We start from the raw sequence: 20,749 nt of genomic DNA on the forward strand, positions 1-20,749 counted from the left end.
AGCCAATTTTTACACAATAGAAATTTATCACTTTTGCTTTCAGACTTGAGTCCTCTCACTCACATTTCAAAGCCTAGACCTATTTTACCAACCTATATGACCATTGAAAATTCCAACATAGGTATCAACCATTCGATATAAAGAAATCATATTTGATGTCAAAATAAGCTCATTATCTAGGTTAATGTTTGTCTATAAATAAACTTGACATTCATCTTAACTCATCATTGAGTGCACAAGAAATTCTTGTTCAAGCTTAATAATATTGGGCATATTAAAAGAGTTTTTGTCACAATGTTAGCTTACTATAATAAACCAAAGAAATTTCTATCACATTTTGTTAATATCTAGCTTTAAAATACAATTCCTAGTAAGGCCATTAAAACCTTAAAATCCTAATAAGAGAAATCCATTACCCCTTTTCATCTCTCTCCCTATTCTTCCTCAATGATTGACCACCTTATTGACCACCACTGGCATATCATGCCGGCCATGACCATTGGTACAGCTTGCAATCATGACCATTGCCCAAAACCCTTGTAAGAGATAGCGATAAGGTTTTACACCTTGCTAACTTGTCTTTCATCTTTTTGGATATTGATATGCAACCATCTATATTCTAGATCAAGCTTCTATTGCCTATTGAGGAGAACATGAAATAGATTGCTAGATCTTGTATCTCCTATATTGCCAAGAGAACGATAATGGAGAAAGAATAAATCTTTCTGTCTTCTTTTCCTCTTCGTCCTCTTTTTTACTTTTTTTTTTTCTCTTTTCTTATAATAGATTTGCTGTCCCTCTTGCATTTGATAGGATCTAATTATGACACTTGGTATTGCGTATTTTTTTATTAAAAATTATTTATTCGAATGACCAACGTAAATGTTAATTAATATTTCTTGCTCTATAATGATCGTTATAACATTACTACAAGCTGTAACCATGTAGTATTACAAAAGAATAAATTAATTTCATGTTACCAAAGAACAATGATACGTTGATCTTGCACGAATTATGAGGGACTTCAAAAAGAGCATCGAACAAGCACCTTTATAGAGATTTTATATAGAGTTCGTTTGAAAAATTATTGGATGAACTAGGTCCATTGCTGAGTTGCTAGACCAATCCAATCGGAAAGCAACACCATCGAACATGAAATATCCTACATGATATGCATAATATTGTCTTGCATATCACAACCATTCACTTCCGTGGACTTCCTTTAGTAAATCATATGATGTAATACATAGGATAAAATTTTTGAGGGTGGAGGAAAAGAAGGCGTGTTGCTTTCCGATTGGACTGGTCCACCAACTCAGCGGTGGACCTGTCAAATTAAAAATGACCCCCGACGAGTTCACTCGCCCGCAACCCCACCCCCCACCCATCGCTATAGCCAGAGCCGGAACTCGAGAGTCGAGACCCGACCAAATCTATGTCCGATTTTTGCTGCACAAGAAGAAGAGGAGAGAGAATGTCCATCCCTCTCTTCCACCTCGCTCCCGATCTCAGCGTCTCCAGGCTATGCTTCGGTTTCTCTCTCTCTCTCTCTCTCTCTCTAAATCCTCTGTGATTTTGGCTTCTAACAAATATTCTTCGTTTATTTAGGAACCATGACGTTTGGGGAGCAGAACTCACTACCGCAGTCCTTTCGACTTCTTGATCAGGCCTTCGAAGCCGGCGTGAACTTCGTCGACAGCGCTGAGATGTTGATCTCTCTCTCTCACACACTCTCTCACCCACATTTCCTGTTCTTGGTTTATTGTTTTAATTCTTATTAACTTGGATGCTTTCGATCTTTTCTCTGTGTAAAAAAAAATCCTTTTTTTTTTATGGAAAAGGTATCCGGTGCCTCAGCGAAGAGCTACTCAGGGGTGGAGTGAGAAGTACCTTGGTCGTTGGATGAGAGAGCGGAAGATACCGCGCGACCGTGTCGTTGTGGCTACTAAGGTCCTTTCTTGTTTGCCTTTATCTTACTGTGTTTTCCCTTTTGTTTTATGAGCGGATAGATGGAGATGATTTATGTGGATGCTTATACTAGTTGCTGTTGGCTTTTCAAAATTATTTGCTTGGCGATTATTAAGAAAAGGAAACAAAGATGCAAATATGCAATTGATGTACAAGAGAAAATGAATGCTGTTATAGGCCCAATTTGGAAACTTGTTTGGAGAGATAGACCGACACACACGGAGAGAGATTCCTATTTTTAGACCCGTTCTTCTGCAAGTGACATAGATTTTTTTTTTTTTTTTGCATCGGAACTGGTGTACTCTGTAGTTATTACTTGAATCGACGCTGTACTGTTTGTCGTTAGGTGTGAATGAGGGGAAAAAGGAAATATTTGATGAAATGGACAAATATGACCTTGCGATTCCCCTTATTCTAGGGCCATTGGTTGCAAATTTTCTATACAAGGATTGGTTTTAAGAGGGAAAAGTTCAAGTTTCTGCTCTTTCTGGAGGTATACCTAAAATGGTCAGCTTACCAGTATGCCTTCTACTATAATGGATTTGAGAGAACCAAATTCTGGTACATGGTATTGTGTATTTCTTTAAATTATCAGTAAAGAAATAGAGATAGGTCCAGATTGGTAGTTATCCATCAACATTTATGTGCTAGCCATGCTATATTAGATGTCAATTGTTTATGATTTGGCGGATAGGTTCTTAGCTGATCCTCATCCGATAACAGACATGATTCTGCATACTTTTTGGTAGCTAATCTTATCTATGTATGCCATCAACATTTTGAGCAGGCTATGTGACTTATTTTCGACCTTTTATTTTCCACAGAAGATAGTAGTCTTGACACCAATAACCACTGCTCTCTCAGTTGGTAATAACTATTGGGACACAATTTTTTAGCATTTGGATAACTCTAAAAGTTGTGCCAGTTACAAACTGGTCTGCAAGCTATGCAGCTTGTTGCGTGTTTCATTTTTCTGACACATGTGATGCGTCATAGCATACAAGAATTTGGGCATACTGATGTATATGTCTGGGTGATTGATGGATGGCAGATGACTGTAATCTGTTATAGTTGGTTTCATATAATAGATAAATTTTTTTTTGATACGCACAGAATATTTTCTAAAAAAAGCTGTAGATAGAAATATACTGTAAGAAAAGTTATACAACAATATAGAGAAATAATAATTCTCCAAGTTTGTGAACTAAATCCTATCTTTTGACACCGAAGAGATTTTTATTTGTGCCTTCTCATTGGATGTTTGTTCATAAAGAAGAGGTGCCTGTTTTTTTTAGCTCTCCTTTTTGTATTTATGTTGCTTTGCGTCTTTGCTGCTATCTGCATTATAACGTGTATTTGGAGACTTTATCTTTTTTGTTTCTTGCTTATGTTTAAGATAATTAATAGGTTGTGCAGAAAAGAAGATGTCGAGGCAGGTAAGTTGTAATGCTAAAAATTCTAGATTTAAAAATGAGTGTGTAAGAGAAACCTTAGAGTAACCTAAAATGGACAAATTGGTGATCACCATTTCACATGCTAGAAATTCTAGATTTAAAAATGAGTGTGTAAGAGAAACCTTAGAGTAACCTAAAATGGACAAATTGGTGATCACCATTTGAAGTGGCTTGGCCATGAGCAGCATAGGACATAGACAACCTCATTAGGGAAAATTCATAAAGCTTGCCCAAATAGATAAGGCTTGTTTTTGTGTTTATGTTTTATGGATTAATTTCCCTCCTGAACTTCTTGCATAGTGTAATCTTTAAGCATTAGTGCTTTATCATGCCTTCAGTAAGTAGAAACATTTTTTACATGCTACGTTCATATTTCTTTTAGGATCACCTGACAAGTAGTTCTAAGTCCAAGAATATTGCCTCCATCTGGGATTATGTTGTGTGTTTGTGGATATCATTGACTTGTCCTATTTAAAAATCACAGGTATCTAGGATTATGTATTTTGTATAATTTCGATCGGAGTTTGTTACTTTGAGATCATCATGTATGCCTTATTCAAAGGCATTGACTGTTAACATGATGTGGCCATCTCTTTTCCCCAAACAATTGTTGTATCGAGTCATCATGAACATGGACCCATCCATCTTAATAGAAAATGAAGGAATAGTATACAGGAATGCAGGAATATGAAACGGATTAGACAAGATGAAAGAGAAGTAGAGTTTGCTCTGATGATGTACCACTCCAGATACAAAGAATATATTTCTTGACTATTCATATAAATGTCCCCCAAAAAGTCTTGTGGTTTGGTTTAATTATGGCTTGTTTTCCATTTCAGTCCATTATTCACGATGCTACCTAAGAAAATTATACATTTAAAATGCAAGATGTATACAATATATGCTATTACTTTCTAAATATCCCTGTAGTTTTCTTACATATTTTTTATGCCAGATGCAACATTTATTGAAGTAACTATATTGCTCTGCCCACAGGTTACTGGACCATCTGGCCAGATGACTTGGATTAGAGGGGGGCCTAAATCTTTGGATGCTAATAATATTTTAGAGGCCATTAATAACAGGTTCGAGATTTATCATTAGGTCCAACTCTGTTTATTAGAAGTGTATATTGGAATCATTAAATGATTTCTGACATTTTTATATTTGAGCACCTTCTGTAGTCACAAGAAGTATATCTATGATTGGACACCTGCTTTTATTTATCTACAAATGCCAAATCATATGGTTGGGAGCGGAAGAGTAGGTTACAATTTTACAGTGATTTGATTCGTTGGATTGGTGCGTGAATGTATGCATACGTGCATGTATGTTTTTGAGAATTGGTCACTAGATTGCTGGAAAGGTGTAGTTTAACTTGCTACTACCAATACTTGGATTTATATCAATACTAATTTTTTTTTTTTTTTTTACCTTTTGTTTTTAAATTGAGAGCATCAAAAGAAATCTTCTCCCACCCTTGAAGAGATCCTTTCACTGACCTTTTTGACCAGTAGAGGAATTGAAATAACTATCATCTTGCAAGCTGACATTCCTATAAGGGATCTCAGTGGGCAAGCCTGGTCTAGCTACCCAAGGCTAGGTTCGATACTCGTTGGCCATGGAACTCAAAACCAGCCCAAGCCATACCTGATGCTATTTTAAATGACCGAGCCCATAACTAACCAATTCATGTTTTTGTGGGTGTATGGATGCATGCATGCACTTTGTAAAGCTTATACGTATGTGCACCTCATTATTTTTTTAGGTTGGTTATGGCCCTAGACAAGCCAAGGTTGGGACATACTGACCTATATTGTCTAGAATAATCTTGAGCCTGGCAGATTGGACCTAGCCAGACGACCTGAATGAGGTCCAACCTGTTGTGCCTTAACCTTCGTTGGCTTATAGCCTGCTCGACTTGAAGGATTCCTCAGTACTATGATTCAACAAATAGTTCCAACCATATTACAGAGTCTAAAGTGGATGTTTGACAACAATATTTGACATATGATTATTGTCTTGGAGAGGTGATAGTTAAACAGGATGCCATTCAATTGGGCAAATTGATTTAGCTGTGTTTGACATGCCCGAACCTCTTAAATTAACACTTAATGATTTTATGGCCAAGTTTTTGTCTTCCTTTTGGCAAGTTGGTTAAACTAGAAAACAGTTTGTTAATTACTATGTTAACCTTCAAGCTACACTCGTATACATATCATAGATACCTTAACTTGCAAGCCTTATCCCCTCTGTATGGGTTTATCAAGATGAACAAGGTGCAGTCTAAATTTGGGGAACAGTTTTAGGACCATTTCTCTACCTGAAGTTGGCCCTCTGTGAATTGGTTGCCAGTTTCTTATCAAAGTATCAAATGATGCACGAACCACCTATCCAAATTTGAAATACCAATCAGTGCAAGGAGAAATCTAATTGAGAGGTTATGTAGTTTAGGGTTATTCAACCATAGAGCAACTATTGAAGATTCTCTTGGATAAGGAAAGAATCTAGACAAAGAGAGAAGATTCTCTTGGATAAATAAAGATTTGTGATTATCTTCGCAGCACATATTGTAAGATGAACCTAATAAAGATACCATCCCAAAACACAATGCTAAGGATACACAGAAATACACATTAGCATCACTTTGTTTAAGATTTCAGGATCTTACTATTTTTGGCATCTGTATTCATGTTGCCGTGTGAGCTCTATAACTGCATCAGTTGTCAAGTATATGATAAGTCTGAGGGACTCTTAAAGGTGATACAGGGAGACAAGAGTCGATGCTCTTTAGTGGAGGTTTTCCTTTTGGTGATGGCATTAATTATTAATCATATGTGAAAACATTTCTACTCTGTTGCTCAGCCATTTTGATTGTTGAATCACCATTAAAATTATAGAAGAGATAGGTTGTCCTAGGCTATTAGTGGTACTTATATCACCTTCCTATACCTTTACCGTCAGCTAGACTTGATAATTTGCATATGCTGGCTTTTGAAATGTAAGTTAAGGGTCGAATAAATTGAACCTCCCCTTTTATGCTGTATTGGATGTTGAAGTTGTGCATTCTGTTTGTTTACATTGACCTCATAGCTATGGAAATATACTAGGTGCTAGTTAAGGTCATCAGCACAACATGTAAATTAACACCAATGCTTAACTTATTATTTGGAACAAGATAATTTAGTTTCACCTGCGAATCCTTGGGCCTTTTCATAAAGGGCTATGAGTGGCCTCCTATTCCCGTTAAACTTTTCTTGGCTACATGATTGTAAAGTCTCCTGTAAAAATCAGCATGATGACTTATCTGTAAAGTCTGCATAAACATTGTTGGGTTTGTATTTTTTTTGTGGCCATGTTCCATGCCCACTTTTGGTAATAATATTTCTACAATCCTAATTGATGAAATGTTTTTCTAGGATCCTTCCTTAAGCATCAATAAATCAAGGTTTTTTCATTTAATAATTGACTGACGCTGTAGTCTTATGTGCCTTCAGTCATTCTTTCCAATATGAGTGGCTAGCATTGACATTTCTGGACCAGGGCTGGTAGTATAGTTATATATTCCAGGGCATACATCTAGTAAGAAAATTTTGTTTATTACATGTTCGAAGTATATATTTTTGCTGAAGATTTTACACATGATATAATTGGAATCTTACATTTTTTATTTGTATGTCAGTTTTTGCCTTTCTGATGATATATCCTATGAAATAGAGATTCACTGGCAACAAAGCAGAAGCATCATTGTCAAAACTTTATCACAATGTTATTTGGAGTTCCTTGCCTGTCTGCCTTCATTTTTGTATTATGAAGCTTCGATACTAAAATTGAAATAAACATCTCTCAATCATCAATTTCGACTCAAGACTAAATTCTGTTTATTCAGTTCAACCTTTTTTTTGTTTCCTTTCCTCTCTAGAGTCAGGTGGTCATTTCAGTTTCTATTCCAAACCAGCACTAAATGTCTAAACCTTTAGTCTTTAACATTTACTGGGCAACCTCACCCATCAAATCTTCAAGTAGTTTGCTAATACTAGCCATTTAACAAACCTTGTCCCAAATACATGTTATTGGCTATTATACATCAACGTAAAACTGCTCCTTTTTTTCTGAATTTTGATTGATTCAAATTTAATACTGTTTTGTGCTGGATCTCTGCTTGACATATATCCTCCGAATTAACGCTAAATCCTTGATTAAGGAAACTACGGGCAAGAGGGGCTTAGCTTGAAATTTGGAAAGCTGGTAGGTGGCAAGGAGATGTCTTTTATTGATGGCAAACTTTTAGCTCAGCTGACAGAAAAAGCAACCCTTCCAAAGTTCCCTATTTCAGTGATGAGTCTAGGCAAGGAGGGAAGAACTCAATTTGGTTTTTGGGAATGTATCTATCTTTCAAGCACGAAGACATGGTGACCTGGGTGTCATGGGTTTAAAATATGAAAATAGCCTCTCCGCACAAGGGATTAAAGCTGCATACATCTGACCCTCCCCAGACACCGCAGCGACAGAGCCTTGATGCTCTTTTAGTCATCTCTAAAGCACGGTTATGAACCATAGTGAAAAATTGAAGCACAAAGCCCCAAAATAACAAGATTTTGGTTTAAAAAATTAACAAAAAAAACTGAAGTAGTTCACTGCGAACAAACATGAAATGAAAAAATGTAGTGCGGGTCTACTGCAACTGGATGCTATAATAGAAAAAGTCCAAGTCTTTGCTATGGAATTGTATAAGTAATTGCTACATCAGAATGAAATCAATTAGTTTCTTGCTTGTTGTTTGATTGTTTAGATATTGATAAATCTTTCATGGCACAGGTTTCAGTAGTATATTTCTACTATTCCCAACATAACTGTTGTGTACAGAAATTGTTTGTATATGGATATAAAAGTGTATCTGAAGAAAGATCTACTGTCAGATGCTGAGAGATTAATTTCTGTACAAGATTTAACCCAAAAGTTATTGTTCTTCTTTTCTTTTGACTTGATGCAGTTTGTTGAGACTGAGCACAGATTACATTGACCTGTATCAGATACATTGGCCTGACCGGTATGCATGAATAAGTTCTTTTCCTATTTGGCAAATCTGCAGAGTAATTGCTGATTCAGATGAATATAATTTATCCAATAGGGAACTTCTTTCTGTTATCTTGTTTCTGAGGCTTTCCACTGTATTTCCAGTTATGTTCCAATGTTTGGAGAAACTGAATATGATCCAAGTCGACAGTATGCATCTGTGGGTATAGAGGAGCAGCTTGGTGCTCTTGGAAAAGCTGTTGATGCTGGTAAGGTGTGCAAGCATGGTTGGACATTGGTTGCCAGATTATTTTAAGAATACATCTAGTTTTATTTGACAAGAAATCACGCTTGTAGATCAGATATATTGGTCTTAGTAATGAAACACCATATGGGGTGATGAAATTCCTTCAACTTGCTGGGAAAATTCAGCTCAACAGTAAGTTAGTTTCCCTGCAGGTATGAGCCCATTCTTGTTGTAGCTATGGACTACTTCCTGTTATTTTTGGGATAATAATTGCCAACCTTTTGGCCAGAACTCTTACAACTTACTTTGCCGAAATTTTGATGCTGCGTTAGCTGAATGCTGCCACCATGAGAGGTAATCTGTTATTCGGTTCACTTAGGTACTGTATAGCTATCTATCGCTGAAATCCAGATTATGTTTTCTTTGAAATTTATAAGCTTGTGTAGTCTTTGCCTTTACATTTTAACATAATGCAAGAGATAGATTTCTTGCATTTTGATTTGGGTAATGATTTTAGCTTATTTCGTTTTGATGATCATGAGATGATTTGAGTTTGATCTTATGCCTTCTAGGCTTATAATGGACTTGGACCGTAGAGAATGATATTCATCACATTAAGTTGTTTTATGTGTAGCGAATCTAATTGTCCAAATGGTTTTTATAAGCATCTTTTTTGGGGTCCATTATCTTTGCCAAGTTAAAGATCATAAATGAAATATTACATTTCCATAGTGAGGAGGAAGCCACGTTGCATAATTAGATATTCCATTTTAATCACCTACTTTTCTTTTGTTGAAGTGGATGTCTCATACAAATCGGATACAAATACACCCAAAAAAGTTAAAAAATAACAAGTCCCGAAGTGCACCAGGTAATCCCCTCTCCCCTAGCCATAGAGTCTTCCCAAAATGGTTAGCCATATACGAGACTACCCAATCTACTGCCCCGTTGACCTCATGATACACGTGCTTTGCTTGCGGTGCCATCCCACCACTGATCATAGCCTGGATATCCCTGAGCAGCGGGTGGTGCTCGTCCACCTCATCCACACCCTGCTGAATCCAATCAATAACTGTAGCCGAATCTCGCTCGAGCATGATAGCACAGGCTCATAGTTCGCGGCACGCATAGCACACGCCAGTCCAAGCTGCTCGCAGTTCTGCTCCGGAAACTGAGATGTTGAAGATCTGGCAGCCCTCAGTTGCAATCACCCTAGAGTCCAGACCTTTGATGATGAAGCCGGCTGCTCTCCTGCTCCCGCTATCCAGTACACATCCGTCGAAATTTATCTTAAGGAAACTCGGAGGTGAGGGATCCCAGATGAATAACACCGTGCGAGACGTTCCACGAGCAGAAGGGGAGCCCCAAGTATCTCGAGTTGTCAAGGGTATGTTCGTTAGATGTGCCTGAAGGATGTCAGCTGCCTGGCATCGGGCTCTCTCCGCAACGAACCTCGGGGGGGGGGGGGGGGGCAGCTCTCTCCAAATGTCCAAGCATTCTTGGATAATCACCTACTTTTGAAATCATTATTTAGCACTAGCAGTCGCATGTGCAATGCATGTGGTCAGCCCGTGGAAAAGTAGTGACAATTATAAAAATATGATCAAAGCGGAGGCTGCTCGGGGTTGGAGTTATGGAGAGCTTAACAGAAATGTGGCTTGATTTTTTTTCATCATTATGACTTTAGAGGCCATTAAAAGCAATATTTAAACATGTAGAGGTGATGGAAGAGAAAAGAATGTAATGTGATATTTTTATCTCTTAATAGGTCATCTGATCTCCACACGAGTAAGGAGCAAGTTTGGAGGTAATCTAGGTGGCCTGACTGATCTGAACCACTTCTTTGTTAAGGACTTGGTCCAAAACATGATCCAGTTACTCAGTAACTTATGTCACCTTAGGTCCAATATTTGTATTGAATCTATATTTTTTGTCTGGATGCAACATTCAATTTGCAACAATGCAACCAAAATTTTGGTTGTTCATCTAGGGTTCGTCATTCGTGCCAATAATTTCCCTATCATATAGCATGAATTGTTATTTACCGTATTTCACCTTTTGTAGTTTTATGCATGCTTGGAGAGAGATGCAATCAAATTTATTCTCAACCTTATGTGTATATTGGGGCCAAAGTGTTACACAACTCATCTTGTGAAATATCTAGAACCTCCCAAATCATATGGAATCCTCAACTGACTGTTGCCGCGTCATCGAGCCCAGCGGCTCACTCTCCTTCGATCATCTCTTTGGGCCAAGGAGTTCTGCTATACTATGTAAAAGTAAAGATGTAACTGGATATTTTTGCTTTATGAAAATTTCTTCAAACACATGCCTTGTGTCATTCACTAAACCATGATACCAACAGGTAGACCAATGAAGCTGATTACCTGTTATCCTTTCACGCTATGGGATCATGACTTTGAGGGATTGTCATCCAACATCTCCATCCAAAATGCTCTTTATATTCTTATCAGTCATTTATCACTGTATTCAGTCAGGGAACTTTTTTTTGGGGTGGGGTGGGGGTTGGAGGGGGGGGGGGGTGGTGAGTTGAGAAAATTTGTGGATGTTGCAACTTTACGTGTCTGGTGAGATTTCAATGCCCAAAGAGCAGGAGTTGGCTATGTAAGAGATCAGATTCTGATCATAGTGGTTGTGATTGGCTGATATTAGCCTTCTTGGTTAGGATTCCAAGAAGACTCCTCGTGAGACACTATGGCTGTAAAAGTAAAAAAATTGCATGATAGAAATCTTTTAACATGTACAGTAATAGGTTATTTTGTTTCCTTATTTAATTAATAAATGAATATGTCACCATTTAGTTTAATAAACATGAAGATCTTTGTGATATGAAAAAAATTAATCAGAAGAAATATGAAAAATATATTTTAACATATTAAGATTTTGACTAATGTAAAGATGTGGAATAAACACAGCACTATGCTAAATTTCAAAACATATGAGAAGCAACGTTAAGAGAGTCAAGCAGGTGACATGTAACATGGTATCAAAATATTGTTGTTTAGCTGTACTTAATAATATTAATCTACAAATCCAAAAACCTAGGTGGCAAAGCTTGTTTCCTTAGAAATAAGATACGGCTCTAATAATCATCATCTTCTTCTTCAAATTGAGCATGGGAATCGATGAATATATCACACAACTCTCACTTTCTTTTACACCTGCATTTCTTTCATGTCATATACTTATCTAGGCTTATGTACTGGCATTACATGTTGTCTAATGATATTGAATGTTACCTAATTATGCATACAAACTTGGCCAAACATCTCATTTGAATAAAAACTTTTCAGAATTAGCTTGTTGGCTTACAGCCCAATGGCAATGGGCATACTTTCTGGGAAGTATTTCTCTCCTAGTGGGGGTCCATCAGATGCACGAATGAATCTATTCCGAGGTTGAAGCCATGATCTGTAAATTTTTAATAGCTGATATTGGAAATTTTCTGGTTCATTAATTTTCACTCTGGTTGATTTTTCTTCTTTTTTCCTTGTAGGAAGATATTCTGAAGGTGAATCTAGATATAACCTTTCCAATCCCATATTAAAATCAGCTGTTCAGGTAATCATGTTATGTGCATCGATTGAGTTCTGAATTTTTCAAGATCGCTAAAAGATAACTTGTTAAAGAAAGTATGAAGAATGGAAACCAACTTACTTCTTTATTGGTGGATTTAAAAAATGTTGATTTTCTCTTCTGTCTTTCTAATGGATCTGTTTCATAGTTAATGTAGTTGATCCTTGCTTCTTTAGCTCCTTTATTGCCCGAACAACTTTATCTGCTCTGAAGTCTCCTCATCAGCACACAAGATTAAATATCTCTTAGTTTATTACATATTAGTATATATCACGCTATCCGCAGACAATGTTAAGACTGTGGTGATGATATTAATTTGATGGGTCACAGGGGACAAAAATCACCGGAAGAAAGAGTTAACGCCAGAAACCTTGCAGACTTATGGTCTAGAAGATTTGAACTATACTAGTAACGTACTGAGCTGATTATTCAAGTTATAATCTTAGTTATCAACATAAGCAATACTGAAATGGATTCACTATTAAAAGTTCTTTCTAATACATTATTATAATTCTTCAATTTCCATGCGTATAGGCTTGATATCAGTGTCGAGTTCTGATGTTAGTTAAAAGTATTCAAAATCTTTAAGATTCCACTATACCCTTTTCTTTATGGTTCACATGTCTGTTGAATCATAAAGTTTCCTTTTATGTACATTCGTACAACCTGGATTCACATCCCTACTATGTCCAATAGACTGCCTTTAAAGCAGACTAGCTCCTGACTTAATGCTGGTATGGTTTATCTGAAAACAATTGCTGTATCATTGTACATGCTGGTCACTTTGAATATCAGGTATTTGTTAAGTCATGTATGCAACAAAGGTTTCTATTGGTCTTAACAGGATAGCTGGGCTTGACCCTAATCAGTTAACCTCTTTAGTGAATTGAAGCTTATCCCAATGGAATTTAAGCTTATCCCAATGGTCACACCTTTTTGCTTTGCAACCAGAGGTCTTGGGTTCGAGCCTTCAATGATACATTCAAAGTATTCAGACTTGGGTTATCATAGTGCGGGCGGATCTCCCTCCCTCACACTAAGTAAAGTTAACCTATTTGGTTTTTTTTTATGCTTAATTAGGTTTCACTTGTAACAAAAGTAGCATATTGGTAAACCTGCCTATCTTCAAACTGTCTTTTCGTAATATCTTCAGCATATGCTTTCACAATTCTTGTTTTCATGAATTGCCCATGTAAATTTGCAGGAATATGTGGATATTGGCGTGAAGTATGGTCTTTCTCCTGCATCTCTTGCAATTGGTATGACCAGTGACTATTGCTTGCTGGATGATAGATTGATGGTCAATGGTTAAATGCAATATCTCTATATTTTATGTTCCTTCTTCTTGTTTGTTGACATGGCTTTCCTTAAGAGTTTTGAAACAATCTTATCCCTTATTCACATGACAACTTTGGAGACTAATATTGCAAAAATTCGTGATAACCTAGCTTTTTGATCATAAGCAGTTGGAAAAGACAGTTGCATCAAAGGAGAATAATTATCCTATGCACCTATAGAAAAGGCTCAATAGTTGAACTGTAGAAATTGAGCTTCAAAATTTATATTTGATCGAATGCAAGACAAGAAAATCCTGCTCAAGACAATTAAATTTGTAGCGTAACTAGGCCACCATCTCATCCATGACCCGTGTATTCTGATGTAAGGATCCCCTCTCCTTCCCCCATTTCTACTACTAGTTTTCATATCATATGAATAATCCAGCTTTGTTGGAATGAATAGAGCATCTCAACTTGGAATTTTATCAGGAACCCAACATATGATTAGACTGCAGAATGCACAAGAAAAATGCAAAGTGGTCAAAGAATCTTAATTTCAGCCTGTAAGAAGGGTCATATGAGAGTACATAATTCAATTTGTGCCCTAGTTGTGTCTGTTAGCAGTCAAATGCTGTATGAACTGTGTTCGCAGATAGCCAGCATTAATTTAAATTTTATTCTCACTTGGGTTCCCATTTGTGTCCTCTTTGGCAGCATTTGTCTTGAAGCACCCTCTTGTTGCAAGTGCTGTTTTTGGGGCGACTAAAGAATGGCAGCTAAGGGAAGTTCTTCAAGCTTCTAAGATCCGTCTCCCAATGGAAATAATTGCTGAGATCAACAAGGTTCATGCAAGATATCCCAATCCTTGCCCTTAATCAGATTGCAGTTTTTTTCCTCCTTTCCTTTTCCTTCCCATCTCTAGGAGTTTCATAATTATTCTTCAGCACTGCAGATTTTGATTGTGAGAAAGCCTAGTTCAGATTTATACACCATTCTTTTTCCTTTCATTCATCTATAGCATGGTAGGTCTAGTGAATGGTATGTTGTCATTGAAATAATTCTACAGCACGTAAGAAAACTTGCTAGTGAGTTGGTCATTGACATGTAAACCACAAGTAGAGAGAGAATTGAAATGGACTGTCTTTTTTTTTTTTCCTTTTTAATGATTTAAGAGATGGCAACCATCACAATTCTTTTTGTGCTCTATGATTTTGTTTTACTTTTTTTGTACTGAGATGAATTTTAGTTTTTGCCTTGAAAACTAGATGTCTTTGATCATCATCTAATAGATAAAAACAGAAGGGCTTAAACTAACCTCAGCAGTATGATGACTAAATTCCATCTCAAGAGAAATGTTTTGAATCAATGTTAAAGAATATAGAGAAATATGAGATTGTGTTACATGTTATATTATTGATTAAGATAGGTCTTGTTTAAGACTGTTGTTCTATTCTTTGTATGCAATCTCTTTTATATGCTTTTGCGACAGCAATGCCTTGGATGCTATAACCTCTGCATATTCTTCATCTGTTTATATTGAATTAAACATATCATATGTCAATTCATCTCCATACTGTTGGAATGGCAGGGGCCTCTGCTCATGTAGTTTTTTCCTCCTCGGTTCTTTTTTTTTGGGAGGGGATTCTCTAATAGCATCTGTTTTTGTAGAGATTTCTTGATTTCGAAATGTCTGAAAGCCTCGAGTCTAAGTATAAATCTAACTCCCACTTGTAGACATGCTAAGCTGATGAGTCTTATCATATCAATTAAATTTTCTAGTCATCCAAAGAGCATCTGAACATGACTTTTAGCCACCGTATTCTGAAAAAACATAACTTTTAGCCAATATTACAAGCGACAAGTAAACTTGACGGAGAAGTGTTCTGATCTAAATGATTTATTGGGTTAAAAATTGTAACCATGGACTCGATCCGACCTGACCCGATTTTCTATTGGGTTGGGTCTGGGTCTAAAATTTAGACCTGAATAAAAAATCGGGTCGGGTCTGGGTCACTCATGAATATGACCCAACTTAATCTGATCCAACCAATTTGCACTCTTATTTGGAACCATGTAGCTACTATAGGTGGGCCCCACTGGGCCTTTTGACCAACCTACAAACTGGGCTCAATCACGTTACTTGAATTTGTGTGCAATTTTGCCTTGGTAGCACTATAAAGCTTGTCCCTCATGTGAACTGCATAGTTGACATGCTTCCAAATCCCTTTGAACTAACACAACCTCCGCTTATAAGGTTGTTCCCAGTCATGTGATTACATTTAAGCGATGGTTTTAGACCTACCACTTCCAAGATTAACCTAGAAATAACCACCAAAAAAAAGCATGGTAAAATTAGCTTATGAGCAAAATTTAGTATTCTGATTCAATGAAATATGAAAAAAAATGGTTTAGAAAGGTGTCATATATTACATTTTCTGTATCTTCCTTGGTCTGGTCCATCAATGATCATTTCAATGGTTGAGGAGTAAGGTACATAGTTCTTTCATCATCAGGGAAAGAATGAAAAATCTAGCAAAAAAAAAAAAAAAAGAGAGAGAGAATGAAAAAAGAACAATAATGGGGTTTTTATGGATCTTGGGCCTGCTTGAAAGGAAAAGTTCTGAAGACTTTAGGTGGTATGGAGTTGACAAGTCAACCGACTCAGGACTTCACCTCAAAAGATTAGCAGAAAGTGCTATTTGAATTTTTTGGACTAAATGCATGCCTGCAAATCCATGCTAATCCTCACATACTCGTTTCACGAAAGTTCTAATATTCTCACAAGGCTAAAGTTCTAAATTCAATCATAGGCACTATAATTGATCTACTTGTATCTCCTAATCTATGTAGGTCATGGGTCAGGTATAACAATCAAAAATCTTTCTAACACTGTCAATGTGGGAGGATCTTATATCAAGCAATGCAACAAAGGAATAAAACATTGGTACTTTTTAGCTCTTGCAGCCCTGCCATAGCTTAGGAAACCTGTTCTATGTTCAAATTACAGAAGTTGATGATTCACATGCATCCTAAACCCAATTTCTTTCTTTATTATTTATTTATTTATTTATTTTGTATTTTGGTAAGCAAAATCAATTATCAAAGGAATCACAATTATGCACATCTTGGTATCTCAGCTGTGGGGTTTTTGAATATTTGTGGGAGCTTCCTATACCTTATTCCTTTTAACCTTTGGCCCATGAGAGGCTATACAAAATCAATCTCTCTCTCTCTCTCTCTCTCTCTCTCTCTCTCTCTCTCTCTCTCTATATATATATATATATATATATATATATATATAAGAAGAAAAAAAGAGAAGCAACACTACTGTCCTTTAGCCTTTCTATCAACAAGGATAATGAGAGAAGATAAATACAATGACGATGAAGATGGCAACACCAACTGTTGAACAGGTTGTAGAATTTCTATCTTGGTGCTTGCTTGTTAGATCTCTCCTTTGTCATCGAAAGTTCAAAATACACTCAATTATCAACTCATAAAATAGTGTCATACTTGGTTGTTCTGATGCCATTGTTATAGAGGTGGCGAAAATGACAAATAAGAAACCTCTCCGCAGCTTCTTCTACATGCATTTGTATCGAGAAAAAAAAAAAAGGTAAAAAAACCTTCTACATGCATTCAAAAGGCCACTACATGTACATGTATCTTTTCTATTGTAAGGTTTAGATATATTGTCATGTCAATACGATAACCAGGTCCATGCATGCAGACTTCTATATCTCTTTTATCGCATTGTCAATTTTTAGTTATCCTAAAAATTGCTAATAATTACATAAAACAAGCTTTATAAATAATTTCAAATTTTAATAACAAGATAAATTGAAAAAATAATTTGGAAGGAATGCGTGCCTGGAACAAGGTATGTGAAGATGCTGACCTAAGAACGGATTTCACCTCCTTGTGCAGGTTCATATCGAGATTATCCTCAAGGTACAAAGAACTCGATTCAGTCCCAAGTCACATATTATGAGCATAATTGTGTGGAGACTGACCAGATAAACTCCTTAAGTTGCCCAGGTAAAAAGTAAGAAAAGCTTTGGAAAATTGAAAGAGAAGAAGAAATTGAGTGGAAATTGAAAAGGGGTCTCTCTCTCTCTCTCTCTCTCTCTCTCATTAATATAATAAGGCCTGGTCTATTTCAGAATTGTATTGTTTAAGACCCAGGACTTGGAACCTTTTTATTGGCTCGGTCCAGGTAAAAGAGACCTATAAAGATCTCAATGGGTCTCTCAATAAAAGTTATAATGCCCTAATAGCACTGGTGTCTCATAATGGCTCATATTGTGTATGCATTAAGATCCCTAGTGCTTATGTTACGGTGTGTAGGTCAATCGTGAGTCAGTCCGATTCAAAATTCAAAATTCAAAATTCAAAATTCAAAATTTAAATTAAATCAATTTAAATCCAATGGTTTTGAAATTTGTAAAATGAAAAATCAAATATGAGTTTAATCTTGCTCTATAATGCTTACGTTATATATATGAAATCAATTTTCAAATTTAATCTGGTTGGAGCATATGGCAAAACATGCTCGCTATGTGCGCATATGCATCATGCACCTACACTCTAGGCATGCATGTATGTGCATGGAATACGGCCAAGCTGAGCCAAGCCGAGTCGAGCAAAAGCGCGCATGTGGTCAGCTACCATCACCCATAAAGTCCAACTGGGCTTGGAATTATTGGATGTCGGTAAATGCAAATGTACATAAAATTTAAAATCCAATAAGGAACTACTAAGTCTGAGTTTTTAAAATTTTGAATCTTTATAAAAAATAGTAAAAGTTTTATGCGCATATTGAACCTTTTCTTAAAATGGAAATTAAATCTGCATAGAATTTTATGTGTTCCTGCCGATGATTGAGTTGTGTCAGCATGTAAATTTTCATGCGACTGTATGTAGCATGGAAATTATATGCAATCACACCTATGTGTCCGCATATAACTTGTATGAGGGAGTGCATTTGCACAGATATTCTATGCATATGTTTGTGCTGTCCGCATATTAATTTTTATGCGAGTCGTATCCTTATGGTAAAGTTATGTGTTTACCCGCAGATGACCGCAAATATTTTCTGTGCGGATCAAATCCGCATAGAAATTTTATGGGTTTGCACATAAAACATCTATGCGGGCATTCATCTGCATAGAAAATTTATGCGCTTGTTCTTTAATGTCGCATATTAAGTTCTATGCTGGTAAAACTTCATAGTAATTCTATGCGGGACTCGTATAGTCCGCATAATATATTCTTTGCGGATTACATTTGCGTAGAAATTTTTAGTGCTCGCTGACTTGATATCGATGCCCTATCAGACCTTGTATGTGACCTCTACATTCTCCGTATGAAAAGCTGGCCTTCTCTGGCTTGAGTTATTTTGAAGATGGTGGTTTCTTGTCATATTGGCGTATGTTGGGGGGAAATGTCGCTACGCCCAACCGAGCAGACCCCCTCCGAGCGGGGGCCGACCGAGCAGACCCCCTCCGAGCGACCCGGAAGAAGCCGAACGGTTCCACTAACCCGAAGACGCCCGACTTACGCGCTGAGGTCACATTCTTCCCCTGCGGCGCGACCGAAAGACCACACTTTGTCCTCATCAACAATTAATGTGTATGGCCCCTGCAGGCACTCAACTCACTCAACAATTAAAGCATATGGCTTCGGTTGCCTACGGACATCAAGCCTCTTACGGCAAGCCCGCTTGGCTACGAATGATGGCATGACTCCACAAGGGCTTGAGAGCTTTGGCCTAATCTCCTACAGTAACAGCATTGACTCACACGATCGAGTATTAATTTCTACCGCATGCCCAATTGTACGAAAGGTTGTTTGCCCCATCACATCACAGGTAACCCAGCCCCCTCTATAAAAGGGGAATTTCTCCATTTTGAGAGGGAGGAAGAAAAATCCTAACTACTTCTATCTCCGTTCATACACTTGCCCTCACTGACTTGAGCGTCGGAGGGCCGGCGCCGGACAGCCCGGCCACCGGCTTTTTGCAGGTCCCCCGGAGGACGCCGCACATCGCTGGATCACCGCCGTTCGCCAAGCCCTCCCGGAGCTCCCCCTCCTCAGCTGACGGCCGCCTCCGGGTCCAATTTCCAGCAACAGCGTAGGTCCAAAATGGAGGATAGAAATGGGAGACAATGTGAGAAGCCATGAGACAGAAGCATGATCTGCGGACTTACGTTTTGTATCAATCCAGCAAAATCTTTGCCCCTTGCCAAAGAAAGTGTAATAAAATCATGGGCATTGATTGCAGCTGCTTATGAAGCATAAGATATTTGTTGGATTGGTTTGGGAAATGCATTGACTCAACCAAGGTTAATGGTACTGTCTCAAACTGTTCGGTTATACCATCTCGAACCGTTTGATTGGAACTTACTGAGCTATGCTGGAGGCAGATCAAATCGGTATGGTAGAAACTGGTAAGGAAGGAGGGAAAGATATCTGGATGATGATGACAGATGAAGGAGTCGTCCAGGCTAAGCATGTATTTAGAGAAGCCAACGGGGCTGCAGACTGGGTGGCCATCTTTGTGGCTAACCATGCCGGTAGCACCTTGTGGACTGAGAATGGAAAGTTGCCTCGGGAGCTTCGTGATATTCTGTTTTTTGATTTTATTGGATGTATTCGTACACATATTGTATGAATTACTTATCTAAGCAAAAAAAAAAAAAAAAAAAAGGAGTAGGGAGAGAGAGGGAGGAGGGAAGGAGAGGGTAGCAGAGAGAAAAAGACGAAGGAAGGGAGAGAGAATTTTCAAAGCCTTCTCTCCTCTATGGTAACAAACTCATTCCAGTGGGAGCAACCATTATCTTAAAAATAGTGTTTAAATACACCTCAATGCCGGCATATTTAAAATTTGTTGTACAGAGGAGGACGGACCATCAAAAAGGCCGAGGCGATTGACGCCGGTGGCCGGAGGTCACTCCGGCGTTGGTCGGGCGGTTGCCGGCTTCAAGAGAAGAAGGAAAGGAGGGTGACGACTTGACTTATGCCCATCGTGGCTCCGTTAGCTCCTCGCCACCGCGCTTGTGTTGTGCCTCGAGAGTCGTACAATCACTTACATGGCATTTAGTAAGAGAAGTCTCTATAAAATGAGTTAGTGGACGGTCTCTATAAATTTATTCTTTGATGACCTCTCGCAAGACCATCATCATTAACCC

The 20,749-nt window shown here is 37.6% G+C and overlaps 1 protein-coding gene across 5 annotated transcripts; it reads left to right on the top strand.

The window, feature by feature from the left end:
* The first annotated feature begins 1,380 nt into the window (after nt 1–1,380).
* Nucleotides 1,381–20,185, top strand: LOC103719695 (uncharacterized). Of its 5 annotated transcripts, XR_016398277.1 has the most exons (14): nt 1,381–1,532; nt 1,609–1,708; nt 1,842–1,950; nt 4,419–4,507; nt 8,416–8,472; nt 8,604–8,712; nt 8,796–8,897; nt 8,975–9,039; nt 12,000–12,103; nt 12,203–12,267; nt 13,487–13,541; nt 14,274–14,401; nt 17,487–19,127; nt 19,206–20,185. XR_016398277.1 is itself a non-coding variant. In XM_088710787.2 (13 exons), the coding sequence occupies exons 1-13, from the start codon at nt 1,614–1,616 to the stop codon at nt 17,655–17,657; spliced, it is 1,062 nt and encodes a 353-aa protein (XP_088566913.1). In that variant the 5' UTR covers nt 1,590–1,613; the 3' UTR covers nt 17,658–17,833. The 5 variants fall into 5 exon arrangements, 3 of the variants coding, with proteins under 3 accessions (XP_088566914.1, XP_088566913.1, XP_089783225.1); XR_016398276.1 differs by lacking the exon at nt 1,381–1,532 and having other exon boundaries at nt 1,590–1,708; XM_088710787.2 differs by lacking the exons at nt 1,381–1,532; nt 19,206–20,185 and having other exon boundaries at nt 1,590–1,708; nt 17,487–17,510; nt 17,598–17,833.
* The last annotated feature ends 564 nt before the right edge of the window (nt 20,186–20,749 follow it).

Source organism: Phoenix dactylifera, chromosome 14, assembly GCF_051530095.1.
Source record: "Phoenix dactylifera cultivar Ajwa chromosome 14, Ajwa_hap1_PhDact_Kaust_v1.1, whole genome shotgun sequence".
NCBI classification, from domain to species: domain Eukaryota; kingdom Viridiplantae; phylum Streptophyta; class Magnoliopsida; order Arecales; family Arecaceae; genus Phoenix; species Phoenix dactylifera.

Coding starts and splice junctions, on each gene's coding strand:
- LOC103719695 (XM_088710788.2), top strand. CDS start 1,436: ATGTCCGATTTTTGCTGCACAAGAAGAAGAGGAGAGAGAATGTCCATC. Junction 1,533..1,608: donor CGTCTCCAGGCTATGCTTCG/GTTTCTCTCTCT, acceptor TCGTTTATTTAG/GAACCATGACGTTTGGGGAG. Junction 8,713..8,795: donor AAGCTGTTGATGCTGGTAAG/GTGTGCAAGCAT, acceptor TCACGCTTGTAG/ATCAGATATATTGGTCTTAG.